Consider the following 16,563-nt stretch of genomic DNA (forward strand, 5'->3'; position numbering starts at 1 on the left):
AAGGGTCACGCTGCTGGCAAAAATGCTTCACAGACGGCGATGCTCGGATATCGTACGTTAGGTTTTCTTAAAAAGGATGGTGGTAATCAGAATTTATAAAGAAAAGGGTACTATATAAAATCAACAACCGAAAGAGTACACACGCTGAAATGTCTCGCCTGTTTTACTTATAATTGAATCTATGTCGAAAGTCTGAAAGATGAAGTTTTTACCACAAATATCACATCAAGGAGGGACGAAAGATACCGGAGGGACATTCAATCACTTACCATTATCATTTTTTTTATAATGAGGTCATGGTCAGATGAACCACTCAAGACAGACATGTACATCTTACAATCAAAATAGTTGACCTATTGCTTACGAGACTTAAAAATAGACCACTTTAGTCTTAATATGCATGATTTTCTCAGATCTGTACGGGTTATGTTCTTCTCATATATGTTATGATGGTATGATAATAAACCCCTAACGGGAAGGATTGTGCCTGATATTCATATGATGAAGACAAAATCTTTTTAATCCGTTTAATTGAAGTCTGGAGCTGACATGTCAGTTAACTGCTAGTAGTCTATTGTTATTTATGTATTATTGTTATATTTTCTTTGGTTACGTCTTCTGACATCAGACTCGGACTTCTCTTGAAATGAATTTTAATGTGCGTATTGTTATGCGTTTACTTTTCTACATTGGCTAGAGGTATAGGGGAAGGGTTGAGATCTCATAACATGCTCATTGTTGAAGGCCGTACGGTGACCTATAGTTGTTATGTCTGTCATTTTGGTCTTTTGTGGATAGTTGTCTCATTGGCAATCATACCACATCTTCTTTTTTATATTAACCCTGCCGCATCTTTGCGCCTGTCCCAAGTCAGGAGCCTTTGTTAGTCTTGTATTATTTTTAATTTTAATTTCTTGTGTACATTTTGAAGTTTAGTATGGCGTTCATTATGACTGAACTGGTATACTTATGTGTTTAGGGGCCGACAGAAGGACGCCTCCGGATGTGGGAATTTCTCGCTGTATTGAAGACCTGTTGGTGACCTTCTGCTGTTGTCTGTTCTATGGTCGGGTTGTTGTCTCTTTGACACATTCCCCATTTCCATTCTCAATTTTATTAAGTGTCTTTTTGTTGTTGGGATGTACAATCACCCGGCCAAGTCCACTCTGTTTTTTTTTTTTTTTTTTTTTTGTTAGATGTATTTCTATTTGCATCCATCTGATGAGCCTTTTTCAACTGATTTTTATTGTTTGTTCTTTCTATGTTGTACTGTTGCACCACTGTCAAAGCCGTTTGACCTTTTATAGGTCAGCCTAGTGACCATGCGGTATGGGCTTTTTTCATTGTTGAAAGCCGTGTAGTAACCTATAGCTGTTATTTTTATTTGGTCTCTTGTGAAGAGTTGTTTCATTGGCCATTATACCACATTTTCTTTCTTTAAACAATGCACAAAAACTTAATATTGACCAACGAATCATGAAAATGAGGTCAAGGTTAGATAAAAACCGCAAGACTGACATGTACCCATTATAGTAATTCCATACACCACATATAATTATCCTACTGCTTATAGTATTAGAGAAACGGATATAATCGCGTAACTTTTACGTTGATCACTGATCCATGAAATGAGGTCGAGGTCAGGTGAATCCTGTCTGACGGACATGTATGTAGACGTTTCAAGGAACCTTTATGCCAAATATAGTTTACGCATAACTGAACCATGAAAATGAGGTATACGACAGACGGAAACTTCGTTCTATAAGGTATCTGCATACAAGATATGAAGCATCTCATATTTTGTCGAGACAAAATTCCATTTTGATGCAAGTTGTATAAAGCTATCGACGAGCTCTCTTTGTTCTTGTTTCACTTGTCTCTCATTGATAAAAACAATATATAACTATAGTAACAAACCAAGGGGTCTCCAATAAATAATATGGGGGGAAGCTGAACTTTTATTTTTCAATCAGACCTGCAGCGCAGATCATAATTTTTCGTTTTCTTTTCTTCTGCTACATATTGGGTCTTTAGATTAACGATAGATAGATGATACCATCATATTAAAGAAAAGTTTAAATTGAATTACATTTTTTATCTGAGCGTTTAAGTTAAATGACTGCTTCATTTGATTACGAAGATAATTATTTTCCTGATCATCAAAGTATTCCCGAAAAAGGTCGACAATAAAAACAATTTTGGTAGCAGCACATGATAAAACGTTAATGTTACAGTTTGTGAACAAGATTAAAACTGATTACGGAAACATAATAAATCATCGTAAGAGATGTCTTAGTTACACTTCAGGATTTAAAATAAGACGTATATATAAACTATAATATAATATCTACATTGTTAAATTTACGCACCAGCTTTGATATTATACGTTTCAACCTTTGTGATATCAAAAGCAACAGCAGGACATGAAATAATAGTATTTGAAATCTCGAGTTTAGCAGGTGAAAATTAACAACCAGATGCTCCGCAGGGCGCAGCTTTATACGACCGCAGAGGTCGAACCCTGAACAGTTGGGGCAAGTATGGACACAACATTCAAGCTTGATACAGCACAGAATTTGGATTGTGATAAATAGTTGACTCAGCAAAGGTATTTGACACAGAATGAATATGATCTAATGAACTTAAAATTTTGGTTTTGCTTTTGTGTCACAGGCACTTGTCTCAGAAAAAAATTTCCTATATACCTTATTATAACACAAGGTACTTAACTTGCATTTTAGAAAAATGTCAGGTGGTGACGAAGTTCTGTTATATGCCGCTTTATAGGCTGTCAACCCCGCTAAAACTTGTTATATCATAAATCTTAATTGATTTATCTTTACAATGGTGTATAACATGCCTACATTTGTTGTCGGAATCATCCGTAGCAATCCTACCAAAGTATGTCAATCGTAATAATTTTGCAAACCGCTGAAGAATTGGCAATACACGTCCGCAGTAAATGATTTATTATAAAAATTGTCTTAAAAAAAACCTGTTAGTTTTCGTATGAATAGAACTTATCATACAGTTAGTAAAATTGTAAAATATACCGTGAAAAAAATCTAACAAGTGTTGTTTGTGGTATGTCTAATAAGTTACAAATTTTCCCATGACGTCAATGTCTTCAAGACTCTCTCTTGACTTTAAGTATGAAATGAAACAAGATCAGATAACTCCGAGAATCATTTAGACATGTTATAATAAGGTATATAGGATTTTTTTTTCTGAGACAAGTGCCTGTGTTTTGTGTTGTTAAATATAAATCCCCTCAAAAAAGAAAAATTCTTTTTAATTTCTAAAATCTGAAATGAGAAAAACTTTAAGGGAGGTAATCATGTAATCAAACAGTATTCTTTAAATTTTTATTGGATTACCTCCCTTACACGGCTTAAATTGTCTAAATTGTCCTGTAACCACAAAAACCCTTGTTTTCCCCCTAATTGCTTAATGATTTAAGCCATAACCCCCCATAACCATCCCTTTGTAGTGTGGAAACTTGTGGTATAATTTCAGAGAGATTTATACACTTAAACACAAGTGATTGACTGAAAACTCCATAAATGCTTATTTGGGCCCCTTACTTATTGAACCCCCCTTTTGGAGCAAGAACCCCAAAACTCAATTCCAGCCTTTCCTTTGTTTTAAGAAAGAATTTCAGAGAGATCTATACACTTAAACACAAGTTATTGTCTGTAAACTTGAAAAATACCTCTTTTTGGCCCCTCTTTCCTAAATATTCAGGGATATTAACCCCACACTGCATCCAAGCCTTCCCTTTGTGATATGGAACCTTGTGGTACAATGTTGGAGAGATCCATATAGTTATACAAAAGTTATTGTCCGGAAACTACACAAATTTGTAAGGGTTCCACGGAACCCAGTGTCTTGCCTACTTTTGATGTTAATCACACACTCAACAAAAATGATGAAAAAATCAATAAAAATATTCCTCTTGATACTATCTTTTGATTGTCAGAAGCTTCTGTCCAAGATTGGTAAAAATCCAGGATAGTTTAAGAATCTTAAAAATGTTTTAAAAACTTTAACTGCAGACTGTATGTAATGTTAACTGGAAGAAAAACTAAGTCCATTTATAAGTAAAATATAGGGAAAAATGGATTTTTTTTTTACAAAATTTACTTCTGGATACTATCTTATGATTAGAAACATTTTTTTTTTATTTTTTATTTATTTTTTCAATAGTCAGGATTTAACATCACCCTTACATACCACCTGACTAAGGTGTTACAGGGTTTCAAATATATAACAACAAAAGACTATTGTTTTATAAAGATTTACACAAACTCAAATATAAATTTTTTGAAAATCTTTTTTTTTTTCACTCCCTTTCACACTCTCTCTTCTTCTTTCTCACTCTCTCTTTCTCTCTTTTTTCACAATCTCTTCATATAGAAATATCTATAGATTATTTTAAAATAGAAGAAAAAAAAAGAAGGTTTACATGTGCTATGCATATATTACATGTTGTTTGCTCCGTTCCATAAATAGGTCAAAAAGATATATATATTGATATAAATTTGGTTGTTAGATTACCATTCAGGATAAATAATTAGCATAGGGGCCCAAAGTTTTTCAAGTTCAAAAACTTTGTTGTATTTTCTTGCTGTATATAACTCTAAGTTATAAAAGTTTCTCAGTCTATTTTTTAATTCAATTGCATTTGGAAGCATGCGTCTGTCCAAGTTTGGTACAAATCAAGGATAGTTAAGGGAAGTTATTAATATTTAAAAAAACTTTAACCACAAAGTGAATGTAATGTTTCCTGGCAGAAAAAAAACTAAGTCCATTCATAAGTAAAATACAGAAAAATTGGAATTTAATTTTTACAAAATTTACTTCTGGATACTATCTTAAGATCATAAACAAGCTTCTGTCCAGGTTTTGTACAAATCCAGGATAGTTTTAAGAAAGTTGTTAAAATTTTAAAAACTTTAACCAGAGTGAATATTATGGTTCCTGGCAGAAAAACCAAGTCCATTTATTAGTAAAATACAGAAAAACTGGAATTTTTTTTTTAAAAATTCACTTCTGGATACTACAACTATCTTCTGATCATAAACAAGCTTCTGTTTAAGTTTAATAGAAATCCAGGATAGTTTAAGAAAGTTATTAAAATTTCAAAAACTTTAACCACAGAGTGAATATTTGTGGACGCCGCCAACCACGGAACGCCAAAGGAATGAAGGATCGCTTTGTCTCGCTTTTTTGACTGAAGTCTGACTATTAATTCCTAGGCTGTAGTGTTTGCCCCATAACCCTTAAAATAAATCCCAACCTTCTACTTAATGGTATGAACATTGTGGTACAATATCAGAGCAATTGAAATACTTATACACAACTTATTGTCCTGAAACTAGATAAATACTTGTTCTGGGCCCCTTTGGGCCTGTTATTTTTTAACCGATGGGACCATAACCCCCGAAACCAATCCCAACCTTTCTTTTGTGGTTATCAACATTGTGTTAAAATTTAATTGATTTCTAATTACTTATACCAAAGTTATTATCTGGAAACCATTCATCTTCGGACGACACTGACTACGAGGACGCTGCCGCTGCCAATGACAAGATACCAATATACGACCAAATTTTTTTTAATATTTGCGGTCGTATTAAAATGGTATTGTTTCAAACTAAAATGTTTTCAAATATTCCAATGACCATTAAAAAAGATATTGCAGACTTATGACTGAAGATTTAGTCTTGGTTATATTATTTTTTAAAACACATCGTTACATATTACAGATGTATTGAAAAGTAAAATATCCCTGTGTTTCTACCCTTGTGCACCTCTTATTTGTTAACTAATTTGTTCATGAACATGTTAGCAGAAACAAATAAGTCATATACATCCTTCTGAATATCTGACTAGCAGTCAGCAATTTTGTGTTGACATGAGTTTCATTGAAATGTTCATTTTCTGTAAATTTATACTTTGGTTCTTCTACCCCAAGGCAGATATTGTCTGAATTGTATTTGGCACAATTTAAGGAGTTTTCGGTAATTAAAGCTCTACAACTGTGTATTTGACTAGGCCAATCTAATTAAAATATAGTTCTCTGATTTCATTATACTCATACTTATATGTGTGAGCACCTGAGTTAATATATGTCTGAATTTTAGCACCACTGACGAGTCTTATGTAGACAAAACTCAAGTCTCATACAAAATTGTAAACCTGGTATCTTTGATGATTTTTTTAACCACCTTGAACTATTGCTTCACCTGCAACAAATTAGAAGCATGAAGACAATGCAATTCCACACATTATACTCCTGGATTCAGCTAGGATTCCAGGGGAAAGTATACAAAAATAAAATTAACATTATGTGAGAAATAAATAGACAATTTTAATTGTACAGAAGATAAATATATAACCCCAATTTCACAATTTTATATAAAAAATATGCCACAAAGTATCTATAATGCAACAATTCACAATAACAATAATTCTATTATGCATTAACCAAATATATAAACAAGAAAATCCATAACTGAAATATTGCATTCTCATCTATTGTTTTCCCTTCTACAGAGTGTATTTGTAGAGTAGATTAAAGAAATGTCCCATTATTATGTAGAAAAGTAAAGTGCATCGTTATTACAAGCTCTTTGATTGGAGATTTCTAATTTATGAATAAATTAATGTAACCGTGGAGACAATAGTCTGCTGAAGACAATAATGATGCACTTCGTAATCAATCATGCTCTGACAACATATTTTGTCCTCTATATACTTCATTACATTCACCATATTACATCATCAAAACTCTTTATGAAAACTTCTAAACATTTTTCCATGAAGTTCCAAAGAAAAATTATTCTATATTCCAACAAGAAAACTATATCCATTTTAAATTGTTGAAAAATTTTGAACCTAAGGAGTAAATTTTTCTCCTGTTATAAATGTTCAAAAAAGGCAAACTCGATAATGCTGACAATTGATATATAATGCATTATCCTTAGAAATAAAATAAACAACAAACTGGTTAAAATATCAAACAAAGTTAAGTTTAACTTACTCTTATAAAACAGGACAGACTAGTCATTTGTACAGATGTATTTTGATATTTTGCTCATATCTCTTTGGGATTTTGCTTTACTATCAGATGTAATTATTTTTTACATTAGGAAATGTAACCAAGATTTTTTTTTAACTGGATTAAGAATTTTAGAATAATCTGAATATGGAGGTTCATATTTAGGTTACTTTCTCTTGTATTTCAGTATGAACTGATTGACAACCTTAAAAAGCATACACCTTATCGCTAATCCCGGCTGACCCGGCCGCTTAAACTTTTGATGCATACAACAATCACTTTTCCATTGTGGCGTCAGATGATTCGTTTTATGACGTCAAAATTTTATGGAAATCTGTGTGATATCCAGAAATAGCGACAAGGTGTATTCATTCCCTCCTTAATTGAACCAATGAATTATTTTCAGAAGTTCTAAAAAAAAATATTTCAACCCACTTATTATCAGAAACAGAATACAGAAAACATATAGCACTTACAATAGGAGGGTGCTGATGTGGCATAGCACTTACAATAGGAGGGTGCTGATGTGGCATAGCACTTACAATAGGAGGGTGCTGATGTGGCATATAGCATTTACAATAGGAGGGTGCTGATGTGGCATATAGCATTTACAATAGGAGGGTGCTGATGTGGCATATAGCACTTACAATAGGACGGTGCTGATGTGGCATATAGCACTTACAATAGGAGGGTGCTGATGTGGCATATAGCACTTACAATAGGAGGGTGCTGATGTGGCATATAGCATTTACAATAGGAGGGTGCTGATGTGGCATATAGCACTTACAATAGGAGGGTGCTGATGTGGCATATAGCACTTACAATAGGAGGGTGCTGATGTGGCATATAGCACTTACAATAGGAGGGTGCTGATGTGGCATATAGCACTTACAATAGGACGGTGCTGATGTGGCATATAGCACTTACAATAGGAGGGTGCTGATGTGGCATATAGCACTTACAATAGGAGGGTGCTGATGTGGCATATAGCACTTACAATAGGAGGGTGCTGATGTGGCATAAAGTACTTACAATAGGAGGGTGCTGATGTGGCATAAAGTAATCATCAATCAATCAATCATGAAAATAGGAGAACAGATAATTCTATCACTATTTGCTTTTTTTTTCTGAAATGGATAATACATGTAATTTAAAACACTATAAATCAGCCTAAAAAACACCTCATCATTCTGCCTCTGAAAAAGGTCCATCAAGGACCAGGAACCAATCAGGCATAATTATTTCCACCAGGCACTGTAACTACAGTGAAGGAGCTTCACATTTCCAATATTTATCACTAGAACAACCAAAATGTTATATTTCAACAATAATGCTAGTGTCAGATCAAAGCAGCAACAAATAAGCTATACATTTTTTAAGTCATACAATATACTGCATAAACCATAATTCATATCAAATTTCTAAAGTCAGTTTCACAAAAAATCTAGGGACTAAGACTGAAAGTAATTAAGCTGAATCCTTCATGACGTAAAAACAATCTTAGTCACAAGTTTTTTGAAACCGACTTTTGGGGCTTTGTAACTTCTTGATATGCAAGTCCTTGATAAAAGATGTATATAAAAAATAAAGAAATACCAGTGAAGATATAGTTTACAGGATATGTATAAACTAGAGGCTCTAAAGAGCCTGTGTCGCTCACCTTGGTCTTTGTGAATATTAAACAAAGGAAGCAGATGGATTCATGACAAAATTGTGTTTTGGTGATGGTGATGTGTTTGTACATCTTACTTTACTGAACAGTCTTGCTGCTTACAATTATCTCTATCTATAATGAACTTGGCCCAGTAGTTTCAGTGGAAAATGTAAATAAAAATTTACAAATTTTATGAAAATTGTTAAAAATTGACTATAAAGGACAATAACTCCTTAGGGGGTCAATTGACCATTTCGGTCATGCTGACTTATTTGTAAATCTTACTTTGCTGAACATTATTGCTGTTTACAGTTTATCTATAATAATATTCAAGATAATAACCAAAAACAGAAAAATTTCCTTAAAATTACCGATTCAGGGGCAGCAACCCAACAACGGGTTGTCCGATTCATCTGAAAATTTCATGGCAGATAGATCTTGACCTGATAAACAATTTTACCCCCATGTCAGATTTGCTCTAAATGCTTTGGTTTTTGAGTTATAAGCCAAAAACTGCATTTTACCCCTATGTTCTATTTTTAGCCGTGGTGGCCATCTTGATTTGATGGCCAGGTCACCGGACACATTTTTTTAACTAGATACCCCAAAGATGATTGTGGCTAAGTTTGGATTAATTTGGCCCAGTAGTTTCAGAGAAGATTTTTGTAAAAGATAACTTAAGATTTACGAAAAATGATTAAAAATTGACTATAAAGGGCAATAAATCCTAAAGGGGTCAACTGACCATTTCGGTCATGTTGACTAATTTGTAAATCTTACTTTGCTGAACATTATTGCTGTTTACAGTTTATCTCTATCTATAATAATATTCAAGATAATAACCAAAAACAGCAAAATTTCCTTAAAATTACCAATTCAGGGGCAGCAACCCAACAACGGGTTGTGTGATTCATCTGGAAATTCCATGGCAGATAGATGTTGACCTGATAAACAATTTAACTCCATGTCAGATTTGCTCTAAATGCTTTGGTTTTTGAGTTATAAGCCAAAAACTGCATTTTACCCCTATGTTCTATTTTAAGCCATGGCGGCCATCTTGATTTCATGGTCAAGTCACCGGACACATTTTTTAAACTAGATACCCCAAAGATGATTGTGGTCAAGTTTGGATTAATTTGGCCCAGTAGTTTCAGAGGAGAAGATTTTTGTAAAAGATAACTAAGATTTACGAAAAATGGTTAAAAATTGACTATAAAGGGCAATAACTCCTAAAGGGGTCAACTGACCATTTCGGTCATGTTGACTGATTTGTAAATCTTACTTTGCTGAACATTATTGCTGTTTACAGTTTATCTCTATCTATAACAAGTGAAACTGCGAGCTACTGCTCACTGATGATATCCCCGCCGAAAGTGGATAATATTAATAGTGTAAAAATATGCATGTGTTCGGTAAACAGGAAGTTGTCGAGTGATGAATCTGAAAATGCATCACACGGTATAGCTGACTTATATAAATCCTGAAACCAAATTTCAGAAATCCTTGTATTGTAGTTCCTGAGAAAAATGTGACGAAAATTTTCAACTTGGCCATCATGTGTAAAATCATACAAGTGTTCGGGAAACAGGAAGTTGTCAAGTGATCAATCTGAAAACGCATCACACAGTATATCTGACTTAGATAAACCCTGAAACTAAATTTCAGAAATCCTTGAATTGTAGTTCCTGAGAAAAATGCAACGAAAAATATTCATGGGACGGACGGACTGACGGACTGACGGAAGGACAGACAGAGGTAAAACAGTATACCCCCCCCCTTTTTTTAAAGCGGGGGTATAATAACATTCAAGATAATAACCAACCAGATGCTCCGCAGGGCGTAGCTTTATACGACTGCATAGGTTGAACCCTGAACGGTTGGGGCAAGTATGGACACAACATTCAAGCTGGATTCAGCTCTAAATTTGGATTGTGATTAAATAGTTGACACAGCATAGGTTTCTGACACAGAATGAATGTGTTCTAATGAACTTAAAATTTTTGTTTTCTCTTAGAGCAATTCACTATGCTGTTGAATATTAATCCTCTCAAAAAAATGTTTGAAGAAATTTTCTTTTTTATTTATGAAATTTCAAATGAGAAAAATTGAACCCAATTTTTTTAATCACATCCCCCTTTCCCTTATTCCAAAACTAATCTCAATTAAAATTTCTAATGGAGTTTGCAACAATAACTACTCATTTAAATACATCATAAAATATTAAGATGTAAAAAAACTGCTTGTTATCACTGAATGGTAAAGATTATTTTAATTTATCAGTTGGTAGTAAAAAGTGAATATACATTGTATATTGTATATAACAAAGATTTAAGTTGATTCTGGACAAAGAAAGATAACTCCAATTAAAAAAAAATCTTGCTATTGCACAATATTTTGCAATTAGATATTTCTTGCTTACTATTCTGGACAAAGAAAGATAACTCTAATTAAAAAAAAAATTTGCTATTTCACAATATTGTGCAATTAGATATTTCTTGCCATTGCGCAATACTGTGTAATTGAAAAGACTTGCTATTGCACAATACTTAATATAATAATTTTAGATCCTGATTTGGACCAACTTGAAAACTGGGCCCATAATAAAAAATCTAAGTACATTTTTGGATTCAGCATATCAAAGAACCCCAAGATTTCAATTTTTGTTAAAATCAGACTAAGTTTAATTTTGGACCCTTTGGACTTTAGTGTAGACCAATTTGAAAACAGGACCAAAAATGAAGAATCTACATACACAGTTAGATTTGGTATATCAAAGAACCCCATTTATTCAATTTTTGATGAAATCAAACAAAGTTTAATTTTGGACCCCGATTTGGACCAACTTGAAAACTGGGCCAATAATCAAGAATCTAAGTACATTTTTAGGTTCAGCATATCAAAGAACCTAACTGATTCATTTTTTGTCAAAATCAAACTAAGTTTAATTTTGGACCCTTTGGACCTTAATGTAGACCAATTTGAAAACGGGACCAAAAGTTAAGAATCTACATACACAGTCATGACAGTTAGATTCGGCATATCAAAGAACCCCAATTATTCAATTTTGATGAAATCAAACAAAGTTTAATTTTGGACCCTTTGGGCCCCTTATTCTGTTGGGACCAAAACTCCCAAAATCAATACCAACCTTCCTTTTATGGTCATAAACCTTGTGTTTAAATTTCATAGATTTCTATTTACTTATACTAACGTTATGGTGCGAAAACCAAGATAAATGCTTATTTGGGTCCCTTTTTGGCCCCTAATTCCTAAACTGTTGGGACCTAAACTCCCAAAATCAATACCAACTTTCCTTTTGTAGTCATTAACATTGTGTTTAAATTTCATTGATTTCTATTTACTTAAACTAAAGTTATTGTGCGAAAACCAAGAATAATGCTTATTTGGGTCCCTTTTTGGCCCCTAATTCCTAAACTGTTGGGACCTAAACTCCCAAAATCAATACCAACTTTCCTTTTGTAGTCATTAACATTGTGTTTAAATTTCATTGATTTCTATTTACTTAAACTAAAGTTATTGTGCGAAAACCAAGAATAATGCTTATTTGGGCCCTTTTTTGGCCCCTAATTCCTAAACTGTTGAAACCAAAACTCCCAAAATCAATCCCAACCGTTCTTTTGTGGTCATAAACCTTGTGTCAAAATTTCATAGATTTCTATTAACTTAAACTAAAGTTATAGTGCGAAAACCAAGAAAATGCTTATTTGGGCCCTTTTTGGCCCCTAATTCCTAAAATGTTGGGACCAAAACTCCCAAAATCAATACCAACCTTCCTTTTGTGGTCATAAACCTTGTGTTAAAATTTCATAGATTTCCATTCACTTTTACTAAGGCAGCAACCATTTGATTTTCTGGGGGGGGCTATGGTTTTTTTTGGAAAAAAAAGTTTGTTTCCAGTTTTTGGAGAAAAAAATAATTTGTTTTTGATTCTGAGAAAAAAAAATTGTTTGTTTCACCCTCAGCTGCCACTATATGTAATGCTAAAATTGAAAGAAAAAAAATTGTTTTCGACTTGTGGTGAAAAAAATATATTGTTTTTCGCCGCAGGCGAAAAAAAAAGTTTGTACAGAAAAAAAAACCATAGCCCCCCCAGAAAATCAAATGGTTGCTGCCTAAAGTTAGAGTGCGAAAACTAAAAGTATTCGGACGACGACGACGCCAACGTGATAGCAATATACGACGAAAAATTTTTCAAATTTTGCGGTCGTATAAAAACAGCAAAATTTCCTTAAAATTACCAATTCAGGGGCAGCAACCCAACAACGGGTTGTCTGATTCATCTGAAAATTTCAGGACAGATAGATCTTTAGCTGATAAACAATTTTACCCATGTCAGATTTGCTCTAAATGCTTTGGTTTTTGAGTTATAAGCCAAAAACTGCATTTTACTCCTATGTTCTATTTTTAGCCATGGCGGCCATCTTGGTTGCTTTGCCGGGTCACCGGACACACTTTTATAAACTAGATACCCCAATGATGATTGTGGCCAAGTTTGGTTTAATTTGGCCCAGTAGTTTCAGAGGAGAAGTTTTTTGTAAAAGTTAACGACGATGGACGACGACGCCAGACGCAAAGTGATGGGAAAAGCTCACTTGGCCCTTTGGGCCAGGTGACTGTGAGCTAATAAAAATGAACGGAAATGTACATAAAAACAATTTCATTACAAACTTGTAATATTCCAGCATTGAATGCTTTAAATCCAGACTAGGAACATGTACAACCAATGATTACAATGCTGTTAATTATTTTAAGCAAGGACAAATTTTTGGCATTTAAAGTAACAGTGAGGGAAAATTAGCACCACCAGCACATACCATATTACTTGAGGGCATGATCCAGCCGTTCAGGGGGTCCAAACTCAGGATTAAAGAGGGAGTGTTCCAATCAAATGTCCCTATTCAAATGCATTGATCGTCCAAAAAAAATACCCCTAAAACCCTGCCCCCTGTACTACCACTGTACTTGATGGCATGTTGTAAACTATTTTTATTTGTAAAGAGCTATGGTTACTAAGTTTTCGCCTCTTCTAAGTAATTTTTATAGTAATAACAGCCATAACATAAACAAACTTTGACAGTAGTCTTCTAAGAATGGTTTTTGATATATTTGAAAGTAACTAGCAAAGATGTTGCAAGATATTTTTAGTTACAAAGAACATACAGATATCATGTGAAAATGTTGACAAAGTGAACTGAAAAAGATACTGGTGTATTCAACAATATTGTGGAACATTTCAATTTGAAATAAAAAATTAAACTGCTGCATGTAATATTACAGTTTACACTCCAAGACACTACAATGCCAGAAATTCATAAATATTTCCAATAAATGCTAGACTGTGTTTATATATTTTTGTGCAGCCCTGCGACTTCCAAAAGGGAATAACCAGCAAAATGGAGTACCATCGCCACATAAGTCTTTGTATTGTGCATATGCTGGGTTACTTTTTGATCTGAAAAAAAAATATATATTAAGTAGTTACAATAGTAAATATATATTTCAAAATATTCAAAATACTGTGATTAAGTTATTTTCATCTATTGAAGACAATATGAGCTGCATCTAATTATAAATCAACTTTGAGGAGTTTCTTGCTACATTGAAGATCCATTGGTGGCCTTCAGCTGTTGCCTACTCTATGGTTGGGTTGTTGTCTCTTTGACATATTCCACATTTCCATTCTCAATTTTACTTAACATGAAAATGAATATCAATATATATGTCAACTTATTTCTTTAGATTTATTGTAAAATAACTGGTTTCTGCCACCTTAGATATCTTATAATTAATAAGCAGGAAAACTTAGCCAAATGCCGTAAGCCAAGTAAATTATTACATAATATATAGTGCAATAAAGATTATTTTAATTTATAAATAAAATGCTCCACTGAGAGCAGCCTGATACGACCGCAGAGGTTGAACCCTGAATAGTTGTGGCAAATTATCCAATATCCAAGCTTGATTCTGTCTGAAGTTGGATTGTGATCAAATGTTTGACATAGTATAGGTTTCTGACACAAAATAAATGTCAAGATCTTACAAATCTATTGCACAATACTGTGCAATTAAAGATTCTTCTTGAAAATTTTAAAATATTTTGATTTTTAAATACGAGTTATTGTCTGGAAAATATAAAAATGCTTGTTTTTGGCCCTTTTTTGGCCCCCAATTCCGGCATGAATTAAGCAATTACCCCTAAACTCAATCCCAGCTTTCCTTTTGTGATATGGAACCTTGTGGTACAATGTAAGAGAGATCCATACACTTACACACAAGTAATTGTCCAGAAACTACAAAAATGGTAGTTTTTGGCCTCGTTTTTGGCCCTTAAAATACCTAAACTGTTGGCACAATAACCCCTAAAATAAATCCAAACCTTATACTTGTTGTATTAAACACTGTGGTACAATTTCAGAGCAATTGAAAGACTTATATTTATCCATCTGTTTTAAAAAATGCCAAAGTAGCTCCAATTTTCAAATCTGGTGACAAAAATGTAGCTAGCAATTACAGACCAATATCTGTTTTGCCAACATTATCAAAATTAATTGAGAGACATGTATCGAAACATCTGTATAAATATTTGACAAAGTTTGATATTTTACACCCTTCCCAGTCTGGTTTTAGACCCAACCATTCATGTCAAACTGCCCTCATTAATATTATTGATAAATGGCTACATGAAATGAATAATGGAAATATCAATTTGGCAGTCCTCTTGGATTTTAAGAAAGCTTTTGATGTTGTTGATCATGAAATTCTATGTAAAAAACTTCTAATTTATGGCTTCCATGAAGATACTGTTGATTTTTTAAAATCATATTTGAGTGAAAGAACACAGCAAGTCCATATAAATAATCAGTTTTCTGATAAAAAGTTTATAAATTTTGGTGTTCCACAGGGCTCAATACTTGGTCCCATTTTGTTTGTTTTGTTCATAAATGACCTTCCATTACACATCAAAAACTGCCATACAGACTTGTATGCTGATGACACAACTATGCATACATCAGGAAAGACTATTGGTGATATGCAATTAAAAGTACAAGATGATCTCCAATGTGTTGAAAAATGGTGTCATGAAAATAGCATGTTCATAAATTCGGATAAGACGAAATGTATGGTTATAGGTACAAGACAAAGGCTGCGTTTAAATCAAGCAGATCCAGTTCTAACTATTGATAATAATATTCTTCAAAAATCATCAATTGAAAAACTTTTAGGTGTTAGAATTGACTCTTATCTGTCCTGGACAGGTCATATTAATTACTTATGTTCATCAATTTCATCTAGAATTTTTTTACTCTCTAAAATCAAGAAATTTCTAAATATTGATCTAAGAAAATTATTTTATAATGGTTATATTCTCCCACTGATAGATTATTGTTGTATTATTTGGAGTGGTTGTGCTAAAAATGAGCTAGTCAGAATAATAAAATTGCAGAAAAGGGCTGCAAGACTTATTTTAGATGCTGATCCACTTTCATCATCAGCTCCACTGTTTAAACAGCTTGGGTGGATGACAGTAGAGAACAGAATCTCATACCACAAATCAGTTTTGATGCATAAATGCCTTAAGAATGAAGCCCCTGTATATCTCACTGAAAAGTTTAAAGAAATGCCAGAAATAAACCAATATTGTTTGAGAAATGCCTCTTGCAAAAATTTACAAGTTCCAAAAGCCAAAACAGAGCTTTATAAGAAATCTTTTATATATTCAGGATCTATTTTATGGAATAACTTACCAATATCCCTGAAAAAATCAACCTCAAGTACAAGCTCATTCAAAAAAGATTTTAAAAAATTACTTGATGGAACATTAAGA

General features: G+C 33.2%; 1 protein-coding gene across 2 annotated transcripts in view; it reads right to left on the reverse strand.

Annotated features, from left to right (window-relative positions):
* Nucleotides 1-6,348: 6,348 nt before the first annotated feature.
* Nucleotides 6,349-16,563, reverse strand: part of LOC143055791 (palmitoyltransferase ZDHHC21-like) — a 43,106-nt gene continuing 32,891 nt past the window's right edge. For both annotated transcript variants that reach the window (XM_076228880.1, XM_076228879.1), the window contains exon 8: nt 6,349-14,190. In XM_076228880.1, coding sequence (XP_076084995.1) covers nt 14,070-14,190 — 121 coding nt within the window. In that variant the 3' untranslated portion in view covers nt 6,349-14,069. The remainder of the gene's footprint in view (nt 14,191-16,563) is intronic.

The sequence above is a fragment of the Mytilus galloprovincialis genome, chromosome 1 (assembly GCF_965363235.1).
Source record: "Mytilus galloprovincialis chromosome 1, xbMytGall1.hap1.1, whole genome shotgun sequence".
NCBI classification, from domain to species: Eukaryota; Metazoa; Mollusca; class Bivalvia; order Mytilida; family Mytilidae; genus Mytilus; species Mytilus galloprovincialis.